This window comes from Dendroctonus ponderosae, unplaced genomic scaffold, assembly GCF_020466585.1.
Source record: "Dendroctonus ponderosae isolate FM_Combo_2020 unplaced genomic scaffold, Dpon_F_20191213v2 Dpon_F_20191213_3, whole genome shotgun sequence".
In the NCBI taxonomy this organism is placed as follows: Eukaryota; Metazoa; Arthropoda; class Insecta; order Coleoptera; family Curculionidae; genus Dendroctonus; species Dendroctonus ponderosae.
The window spans coordinates 730,239-741,522 of NW_026018508.1; the positions used below are offsets into that span (position 1 = coordinate 730,239).

The 11,284-nt window shown below is 37.0% G+C and overlaps 2 protein-coding genes and 2 long non-coding RNA genes across 4 annotated transcripts in view; 3 read left to right on the forward strand and 1 right to left on the reverse strand.

Moving 5' to 3' along the window:
• Positions 1-1,267: 1,267 nt before the first annotated feature.
• Positions 1,268-2,305, forward strand: LOC125503874. The gene is made up of 3 exons (XR_007281127.1): positions 1,268-1,400; positions 1,929-2,113; positions 2,213-2,305. It is a non-coding gene; the product is annotated as an uncharacterized LOC125503874 (long non-coding RNA).
• Positions 2,306-2,846: 541 nt separating this feature from the next.
• Positions 2,847-3,767, reverse strand: LOC125503873. Its single transcript, XR_007281126.1, has 3 exons — positions 3,676-3,767; positions 3,022-3,487; positions 2,847-2,953 (listed from the first exon to the last, which is right to left on the reverse strand). It is a non-coding gene; the product is annotated as an uncharacterized LOC125503873 (long non-coding RNA).
• Positions 3,768-4,210: 443 nt separating this feature from the next.
• On the forward strand, positions 4,211-7,215 carry LOC109542567 (circadian clock-controlled protein daywake). The gene is made up of 5 exons (XM_019911839.2): positions 4,211-4,307; positions 6,038-6,278; positions 6,353-6,486; positions 6,544-6,693; positions 6,755-7,215. The coding sequence occupies exons 1-5, from the start codon at positions 4,211-4,213 to the stop codon at positions 6,907-6,909; spliced, it is 777 nt and encodes a 258-aa protein (XP_019767398.1). The 3' UTR covers positions 6,910-7,215.
• Positions 7,216-8,824: 1,609 nt separating this feature from the next.
• LOC109542556 (MFS-type transporter SLC18B1) overlaps positions 8,825-11,284 on the forward strand; it is a gene marked incomplete in the record, with an annotated part of 13,300 nt that continues 10,840 nt past the window's right edge. Inside the window, 1 exon segment of the mRNA XM_048664813.1 lies at positions 8,825-9,307. Coding sequence (XP_048520770.1) covers positions 9,200-9,307 — 108 coding nt within the window.

Here is an 11,284-nt window from a genome sequence, read left to right on the forward strand (position 1 = left end):
CTTCAGGAGGACCCTTTTTTCTTATTGAATGTCCCTCGAATAAGACCAAAACCACCACTTTAGGTTTATCTCCTGACGTTGACGAGAATGTCCATGTTAGGGCACTGCCCAGGTAATGGACGACTTAGCGCTCCTATAAGATCATGGGCAAAGGAAGCAACCGACCGAAAATCTGATAATATTGTTACTTTGTTGTAACTTTCTGACAATGTGAATGTTTAATAAAATTTATCTATCCATCTATTTATCTCTGCCAACCAAGCCTCCTTTGTCTCTTTGATCTTTCTTTTTATCAGGCTATGGATGTGTCGAAATCTCCTAGATTTTCTCGGTCTCCATTCGTTCTGCTCGTTTTGATTTTGTTAGCTTCTTTAATCGTAGTAGATTGTGGTCAGATTGGACGTCTGCACCAGGGTAGGTTTTTACGGATGTTATCGAGTTTCGGAACGTCTTGCGCATCGTTATAAAATCAATCTGATTTATTACTATATGCCGATCGTTATCAGCGGGAGACTTCCAGGTATATAGACGCATGGGGGGTTGCTTAAACCATGTGTTCGTAATTATAAAGTTAAATTCTTTGCAGAATTGGACAAGTGCTTCTCCTCCTTCGTTTTGCACTCCTATCCCGTATCTTTCGACAGTATCATCATCATGTCCACAGCCGACTTTGGCATTAAAATACCCCAAGAAAAGGGCGATTTCTTCTTTTCGTGTGTGTTTAAGAGCTTCTTTCGTGTTCATATAGAAATTATCTATTCTTCCTCGGTGCTATCGATGTTGGTGCTTTGATCTTCATTATCGCTACTCTGTCAGAGATGGGTACAAATGCTAGCACGGCACTATCAACTTCTCTCGATACTATTATTGCGACCCTATTTTGATGTTGAGGGCGCCTTCTCTATCATGGGAAATCTGATGGTCTTCTATTTCGCACTTCCCAGAACCAGGCCATCGCGTTTTGGTAATTGCGAGTATAGCAATTCCCAATCTCAACATTTCTTTAACCGTGTAAGCCGCCTTTCGAGCCTGACGCATGCTTTGCACATTCCATATGTGCCTATTCTTCTCTCTGATGTAGCTTGTAAGATACTGGTTGACTGGGAGATTCTTAGCACCTTCTTCCCAGACAGCATTACAAATCCAATGGAGATCCAAATCTTGTCCCAAAGACTGCCGAATGTCCATTGTACCTTCTTCGGATGTAGTAATTTCGACATCCGTTGGACACCCGAAATACCGGTATTTAAAAGACGTCCGAGCATTGACAGATGATCAGTGCCAGATGAAAAGCTAACCTTAATGTGTTCAAGTGTGCATGATTTGGTTTAAATGTGCCTTTAGAGATAAAGAACAAGCAAAGTCTATACTCTATTGCCAGCATCAGTGTGATGATAAAGGTAAAGATCTTAATTAAGACGCCTAAACTAATTAGTTTATATCGTTATATCCAGTAGGTTTTAATACACCATTTTGTATTTCTACTTTACCCTGTATGGGTTTTCTCAATTAATATAATATTTTTGGTATGGCTTTTGCTTTCAGCGCCACTTTCATTTCATTTGGAAATATTCTACAACAAACATGCCTAAAGCAAACCGCAAAAACTATAGACGTGCAGCAGACACGCAGCAATCATTAAATCTGTTGTAAGCTGTAACAGAGATAATTTGTTGAATGTAGAAATTTCATCACCTAAGTCAAACTCAACAAATAGGTCTAATATTGGAGCAAACATACATTAATCCTTTGACAAGTACCAATGATATTTTAAGCGAATTTTCTGAAGGCGATGTTGAGAATTCTGACTCCCAGTCATTTACAGAAAGTTAATCTTATTCTGTTAATCTATATCTGATTTAATATTTATAGTGCTGTTAGGGAAATATTTTGTAATGAAATTGAATTTGAATGTATATGTTTTTTAGGTAAACCACCTAGTAAAAATTGGCGGAAGTACGCCATATGAGTTTGTTAAGCTCTGCTTTACTAATTTAATAACAAATAGTTTGGCTCAAAAATATACATTTTTTGGATCCCAAACAAAATCTGCTCTCCTCCAATTTAAGGGTCCAATCGAATAACCAATTTAAGTTTTGGGACTTATTGATTAGTAAGTTTATTATTTATTCAGTCATTTTGTATATTAAATCTTCTATATCTTCTGCAAGTTGCAATATTTCTGTTGATACTAAGCTCTTTACGTTTTTAGCTGCAGCAGTTCGTGAAAATTCTGAGGTCACCGTACGTATTCTGGTTTTCCGTACATAAAATTATTTTGTTCTATTTAGGTAATATTTATAATAAATTTAGAGTCATTCAAATGTTTAAGTTCTTAATGTTTAGTTTAGTTTTAGTCTGATTTTTTTGGTTACTTTATTATTAGTTTAGTAGTGATTTACGTTTTTAATATATTCCATGTCGCTAGATTCATATTCCTATATTTATATGTTTTTAATAAAATTATATAGATATATGTCTATACTAATATGTTTATAATTTATATACTGTACCGTAGATTTCTGGGTATCAAACTCTTTCTTCTGCTTCCAACTTTTATTCAACTCGGTATCACTTTAACTACGGAACAGAAACAAACTGACTTCAAAATTACCGTCAACTTCACAAACAATAACAATAACAGGCGCAAAACTCGCTCTTCTGACTCGCAGGGTTTAACCTCTTCTGCACCCGGTCGTTGCTGTCACTTCACTTCCCCTGTGTGGTTCTCGTCGTCGCTTATATAATTTCTTCCAGGTAATCCAGATGGTTCTCGAAATCTCCAGGTGCAAAACTTCCCGCTTGTTAGTGTCATATTTGACAGTAAATGGGGCCCAAATGGGGCTCCCATTTACTGAAATACCATGAATTTTGATACCTCCATTTCAAACGTGAGTACCCCAGGCCATTTCCGCTACAATATCATGTCATGTCATCAGGACCTCCAGAAGTTCTGGAAATCCAAAATTAATATTTCAAATACAATATATGACGTGTCCGTTAGATGCTTTATAGACGTACATCCATAGGATCACGAATTTTGAACATCCGGAGGAGGTAGGATTCTGTGATGTTTGTATAGAAAAATGGATGTCAATTGGACATCAATCGGACAAATTATGGACATCCACTGGACATGCGGCTGCCCGAAGTCCGTTCCTATGGACGTCCAATGGATAATAATGCTGTCTGGGTCCCAATTTAAGTGGTGCCGAGACTGACGGCCGTGGTATTTTCGTTTTCCGCCATAACAAGTATCCTGGGGAACAGTGTTGTACCTAGGTAGTTTCCCGTTGCTTTCCTAGGTTTGGGGATCAGCCGCCCAATCTGGGTCAGTACGCTATTGGAGTACCGCTCCTAACATGGAGTTCTGTCGTGTCCCGTGCTAGTTTTGATCCGCCCCGAGTATTCTATTTCCCCGGAGCATTCCCCTATCCGCCACCTGGGGAGGCGCCCGATGGGGGACTGGCAACCCCGCACGGGGTATCTCAAACACAAAAGGAAAAAGTTGGCTTTTGTTTTCCAGGTCGCCTGAAAAGCTTTTGGTGCTGGCAAAGCATTGAAATCGAAATGCGAAAAACACCTAGAAACACTGTTTCCTGCCTGAGTCGCAGTGCGAGGCACCAAAAGGGAACCATAGGAAGGCAAAAAAATAATTATAAAATCTAAACTAACCTGATAACAGAGAACTTCAGCGCAGATCGCGAAATAATTTCAGCAACGTCTGGAAAAATGAAGACAAATTTAATAATAGCAGAAAAAATTAAAATTGCTAAACATTAGGGCAACGATTGTTAATAACTTCCTCAATTGTCCACAAAGACACTCAAATTACATATTGTATATTGGTTTCATACAATCGCAAGTTTGTTTTATAACCGGTTCTTCTTGCCACATTACCAAACCAAACATCCTGATTACACAATCGTCTAGTGGGTGTAATAAATGTGGCCCAACTTAATTTGTGAGTACGTTTGAAAGACCCAAAATTACCAGTCTCCCCTCCGCATTAGTTTTTTCGGCCACCCCACATAACAAAAACTAGCCGGTGCTTTCTCCAACAGTTCCTCCAACTGCCTGTAACTTGCGATATTTCTTCGCATTCAGGTAGATAGGTTGGCATACTGGTTTACTTTCGATTTTTTCCAGCTTATAGAATTCGCTTTTCTTGCTTCGAGTTGATGGTTTAATCAAGAATCATCCGGGTAAAATGGACTGTGCCAAATCGTTGCTAGTTTTGATTGTTTGTCTCCGAGTTGGAGCTCAGAGCGAGGAACTGAGTCAAAATCAATCCAATCAATCAACGCGTAAGTTGACAATTGATAAGTAGTTTAATTGTTAATAACGGTAGGATATTTACAATTTCCATGATTTCTTTCAGTTTTTTTGCAACTGATTTATGTTTATTTACTATTGCCACTTTTTATTCTTCGAAGTGGGTTTTTTGTGTTGGGGCTGATTGTCGTTAGTTTGAAAAAACTTGCCGTAATTTGCCAAAAACTGTTTTCTGCTTGGGGGAAAACTGTGATCATAGTTCTTCCTAACTAACGACAATTCTTTACTTTGCTTGAACCTCTTAGTAATCTTACTTTCTTTTTGATTATTCAGCGTTTTCGCATCTTATTCAGTTCGATTTGTCTTTTCCTTCGTCCCACAGTAAAATAAGCCATAAATGCTTTCACAAATGTGTTACAGTACGCGATATTTTAAGCCAACTGGCATGAGGAAACACGGTCGATTCATTAGTTTTGAGTGACCTTTATCACCTAAAATATCACCATCGTAGAAATATGGGCCCATTTACCTAAAAACGTGTTCAAATCGTTCGGTTTACGCCATTTGGCGTGTTGTAACTGGCTCGTTCTGTTTATGAGACCCCGATTGTTACATGAACTGAGATAAAAGTTGCACCGTTCAAACAATGAGAATTGTTCCATTTGCAAACAACCCGCTTGAATGCATGATCACATTACACACGTTCTGTGATGTAACTGATCAATTTTAGAGAGAATTTAAATACCAATTAGAATTTGCCGCAATTCAACGCAAAGACAAGATCTAAGAAAATCTAGGTGAGGAGTGTTTAATTTCGCTTTCTTCGGCTCAGCGCGACATTGACCCAGTGAAGGTTGGCATGGTTGTTATGTAACGTGTGACTTCTTGTAAGAAAGTGAGATGTTGGCTAAAGTCCGATGATTTAATTGAGTAAATAAAGAAAACATGAAATATTGAAATTTGGGGGTTTAGGCAAAGTTTCGGAAAATTTATTTCCTGGTTCACGGTTTAACTGGTATTTTTTTCTTTTGGTGTCGTTTTTTGTCTATTTGAAAAATCTTTTATTCTAAGCAAAGCAAGGAAACCATGAAAAAATACTCGTTTTCACAGTTGTTGAAAAACCATCCAGTATAATTCATGTTTGAACTTTCAAATAACATTCCTTAAACGTGCAGAACGAGTCAAAATTGAAAACGCCGAAACGTAACATGCTACATGCGAGCACAATGCAAAACATGCCTGCAGGAAATGTCTTGTACCCATTCCATTCTTGTATAAATTACCGAATGATGTTGCATAATGTGTGCCCATTACCTCTTCCGTATATATTAAACGCGAGACTTGTGCACTTGCACATGTTTCTCAACCTTTGAAGCTGCAATCGGCTCATGCTAGAGAAACGTTGAGGAAAAATTCCTCCTAAACACAATTTTGAGGCTTTGACCAGAGATTCAATAACCCTCCATTTTTTCTTCAATTATGCGATTCCCCTTCGAACCAGTCGAATACATTTTCCGTTATGCAAAAGTGGCATTTGAATAAAAATGCAATTCGATAGCTTCAGCTCGAAAATTGGCGGTCATAACTCTTATATTTGCTGCATATTTCACAGACCTACTTTCTGATTTTATTAAGCCGGTGTACTCGAGGGAAAATTACGTTAATTCAGGAAATTATGTGTGGTAATAAATTTCGGTTGTTTGTAGCGGCAACTAATTAAAACCTCGCTTGATTCTTCAAATGATTCCTCGATACACTTTAGCTGAGTACATTCTGCCCTGCTACAAGAAGGATCCGAACATCAACAAATGCCTACAAAAGACGTTCAACCATCTGAGGCCCTACTTGATTAATGGACTGAACGATTTGAACGTGCCCAGCATTGATCCGTTTAAACTGGACAAAATTATCATTGAAAATGGACAGGGGCCCCTTAAAGTCAAAGCAGCTTTTTACAATGTTACTGCAACGGGAGCTCAAAATTATACAGTGGAAAGTATAAAGTGAGTTTCTTAAATTGCTCCAATGCTTTTTCAACCTGTCATCAATTTCCTTATGATATTCATGGACATTTCAGTGCACATGTGGACAATTACATAATAGAAATCGGCTTGAAATTTCCAAGAATGGACATCCGAGGCAAATACGACGTTAATGGAAACGTTCTCCTGTTCCCCGTCCGCTCTAAAGGAGATTTTTGGGCAATTTTCCGTAAGTTCTCCTTGAGGCACAATTACATGTTTTACGCGCGGGATTATGCTTGTTTAGTGGACATCGATGCGGCCGCCAAAATCTTCGGCACAGAATTCGTCAAAGACGACGTGCGCTATATGAAAATCGACAAAATGCTGGTCGATTTCCGACTGAAAAAAAGCCGCTTTCGAATCAGAGACATCATCAATCATGGCAACGTTATAGGTGGGTTGAACCCTCCAATCCAACCCGATTTGCAGTAAACTATCGAAAAATTTGTCCGTAGGAGAAGCAATGAACAACTTCCTCAACAACAACTCAGAAGAAATCATCAAGGAAATGAAACCAGCAGCAAGACTATCATTGGCCCGACATTTCAAAGGGTTTTTGAACAGTGCCTTCATGCAGCTGCCCCTTAAAACCTGGCTGCCTGATGCTTAAATAATTGTTTTTGCGTATTTTAGGACTCCAAAGAAGACGTTCATGTGAATCTTCATCAGACTGAAATTGGAACGTTCTCTGAACAAGTGGATTTGATTATTCTGTTGTTTTATGTACAAAGTTTTATAGTTTATATTGTATAGTGATAGATAGGGACTTCTTCAGCTGTGAAGATTATTTAACAGCAAAGTGGCGGCTGGTGCCTAGGCGCTGCAGCGCTGCAGTTCTCCTGTGGAGGAGAGAACTAACAAAAATCTATTTTTCTGGGCATTAAACGCCACTGTCTGAATTAAAACATGCAATAGATTTAGAGCGGTTTTCAATCCCTTTGTATAATTTTATAGTAAACCGCCGAGTGATAAATAAAAATGCCTTATTTTTTGTAAACTATTGTTTTAATTCTTCAACATGGAATTTTTTCGGCAAGTTGATTAACTGAGTTATTTACGCGCAGTAGGTTTATCGCGGAGGAAAAAATCAAGCTAATTCTAACGAATGCGAGGCGATAAAAAACGCATTAAATCCCCAAAAAAGGTCAAAGGCGACTTGCTAAATGATGAAAAATTTGACCAATTTACGAATTAGGAAGAAAAACGAAATACTCGGCGACAAAGGCGTGAATTTTGTACTTTGGCTTCTGAGGTACCTATACAGGGTGACCCTCCCGTAAGCACATGATCAAAACGGTACTGCGATATTCTTTGGATCAAAAGAAGACGATCTGATCTAACATTTCTGGCTCTCTGCTATTGATGGACGAAGTTCTTCAAAAAAATTATTTTTTTCGAAATATCGAGAGAATGGCACGATGCATTTTGGTAAACCTCGCTGTTAATTTGTTCTAATGTAAGAATCATATTTTGATGAAACAATCGAGTTCAGCCGGTTTGGACAAGTGGTGAATTCTTGAGTGTCGTGGTACAAAAACTACCAGAACTTTTTATTTGGTCGATGGAATCAATTCATTTTTTTTTGTTGATGCACTAATTATTTATTCACAATTTTGTGCTCTTTGTAAAATCTAGTAGCATCCATAGTTTTTGCGCAAAAAATATATCTGTTTTATTGCCACTTAATAATGTTAGGCGTTAACTGTAAATATGCGCCGCGTAAACGAGTACGCTTTCAGGCAAGAGTTGTCTTGGAAAATTTGTGAGATTGATGGACAATTAATTTATGCCTCGTATCGCGATATTTGCAGTTAATGTTTCCAAATTTTTTTTTCAAAAACTATGAATGCTACAGAATTTTACAAACAAAATTGTGAATAAATGATGAGTGCATCAACCAAAAAAAAAATGAGTTGATTTTCTCCACCAAATTAAAAGTTCTGGCAGTTTTTGTACCACGACACTCAAGAATTCACCACTTGGCCCAACCGGCTGAACTCGATTGTTTCATCAAAATATCAGTCTTACATAAGAACAAATTCACAGCGAGTTTCACCAAAATACATCGTACCATTCTCCCGAGATTTCAAAAAAAGATACATTTTTTGAAGAACTTTGACCATCAATAGCAGAGGCGCCGGACATTTTTTGTTAAAAAAGTTAGGTCAAATTGTCTTCTTTTGATGCAAATAATATCGCAGTATCCTTTTGATCATGTGCTTACGGGACACCCTGTATAGTTTTATATCCGGTTAATTGTTGACAAGACGCAGATATTTTAAAGGTTGGCATCTTTAACTGGAAAAATGAGTAAAATGTTGTACGCAGCTCTTTATCGAAATTGAAAATGTTCAAAAGCACATTTCATAAGCTCCCGGAAACCAGCAATAAATCTAATCGAAATGCTGGTCATAACAAAGTGATTTTTAACACTTGAAAGCTGTTGTCTTGCACGAGAAAAATAAGATCGATTGGCTTGCTATCACTTGGAACATGATGAACTTTTATAGGACAATATCGGGCAACCTTTGGCCCCAAGACACGTTCACATGCAGTATAATCAATGCCGTTTTATTAAAATTTCCGTTTCCAGAAAAGTGACGACTGATTTACTGAGACCGAGGCACATTTAGTAGTTTCTCAACAGATTTTTTTGCTGTTTTTGAGCGCTTTTCTTCGACCAGCGACGTTCGCCGACTACATCGTTTATCAGTGGCAGTTATTTTGACTACAGATGCGATCGACATGGTAGTGAGAAAGTACTTGTACACTAATTATTTGATATTCATGCAATTATCTTATTTCTACGCGAACTTGCCGTTGCTGGACGTGGTTTTTGCAAAATAACTCGTGTGCACGCGGTTTGGAAATCGATTTCAAGTTTCTTCGTTTGGTGCACGATGCTGAATTTTACAAGAAGGCAGTGGCTTACGTTGATTGTTATCGGGATTGCGGACTTTTGTAACGCGATTTGTGTTTCACTGCAGGCGCCATTTTATCCGGCAGAGGTAAGTCTTTAGTGTAACAAACTAAGCTTTGCATAAAGAATGTTCTCAAAATGCAACAGCAATTTGCATTAAGTAAAGGGAAGAACAAATCATGCACACCTAAAAATATGTGGTTGAATATAAAAGTAATTGCAAAATTACAAATTTTCAAAAATCAACTTTGCTGAATTTATTTGGGAGAGACTGTTTGGCAAATGATCAACAGTCTCTAAATTTTCAAAAATTAATTCTGAAATCCCCACGTACTGTGCACAATCCAAATATACAGGGTGATTCAAAATTGGCGTCATTCCTTTTAAGGGGTGATAGAGGCTCACTTGGAGATTACGAGAAAAATATGAAAATTTTTTTCTCGAAAATTTCTAGAAGATATTAACAGTTGAAGATCGAACTTCAACTTTGTTATTAGGCATTATTTAGAAATTTTTCCATGTTTAATTGGCAGCATATTGGAATACTTAAGCATTCAAAAAGAAAAATTACTATCTTCGCTTCAAATTACGAAAATTTTTGATATCAAAAAAGTTATCGTCTACAATTTTTTGATGAAAAGTCAAAGCGGCAATGATGTTTTTTGTCATTAACAGATAGTTACAGGTGGATAGCCCTTGTCAATAAAAACAAATACTTTGAATTTCCTTTCACGAATTTGCGGATATGCGATTAGTTCAGGGGAAATGTTACAGTAACATGGCAGAAACTGAAAGAACTCACGCCAACAAAGGGCTAGGAGTGGTTCCAGGAAGATAGTGGACGGCTATAGATGTTCGGGTTCCAGGCACAGAGGAACAAGTAATGGACATAATCGAATCAGGGCCTTCCAGGGGCACTCAGAGCACAATAACTGACACTTTCCCAAGCACCAGATTCCTACCACGTTTGTACGATACACAAAGCACAAGGAGATACAAATGGAGCAGGAGTTAATTAACTGAATACGAGAAGCTGCTTGATAAGAGTGGATAATGTGATTACACAAGCACTAGCTTGTTTGGAGTTAACCATTCAAATGTGTTGTATGGTTTATTTTTAAACACCAATATTCGAGGTTATGAGAACAGGTTGTTTTGTCAACAAATCTTATTGAATTTACTGTTTACCCTTGTTTATCTTATTGTCAGTCTGTATAATTCCATGGTTACCGGAGTTTTAAATAATTACGAAGCAGCAGGTATTTGCGCAATATTAATTAGACAGATTACCTTGAGAAACATTACTGCCGTAGTTCTGATATAGTTTTTTGCAAATTTCTCAGTTTTCAATAACAATTAATTTTTTTACAAACTTCTCGTTGGGTATTTCGCATCAAAAATGTGACAATAAAAAACACCACACAATAGTAAAACACCACATTTTTACGGAGTTACAAAAATTAATAAAGTTAATATTCCTTTACGACCAAAAGTAGTATAAATTCACCTACACATCCCTTAGCCAAATATATTTCTCTTCGTCTATTCACTAACGTTCCTGTTAATAAAACTTTAAATATCGTCAAACAAAAATTACAAAATGACGTCAATCTTAAAGAACGCACACAACTAAGCATTAACACCATTATTGAACTTTTAACAATATGTGTAAAGTCAACTTATTTTCAATACAATGACAATTTTTATAAACAAAATTTTGGAATGGCTGTGGGGTCACCATTATCCCCATTTTTCAGTAATTTATTTATGGAAAATTTTGAATCAACGTTCATTAATAATTACAAATTTAAACCAATAATTTGGTGGCGTTATATTGATGATCTCTATTTACAGTCATGGCGAACAAAAACTTGATGAATTTTTATCTTATCTGAATAATAAAGAACCAACAATTAAATTCACTATTGAAAAAGAACAAAATCACCAAATTCCTTTTCTCGACATACTGATTCAAAAAAATTTAGACAATTTCGAAACCTTGGTCTATAGAAAACCTACTCATACTAACCGATATTTGAATTTCAACTCAAATCACCCGATAATG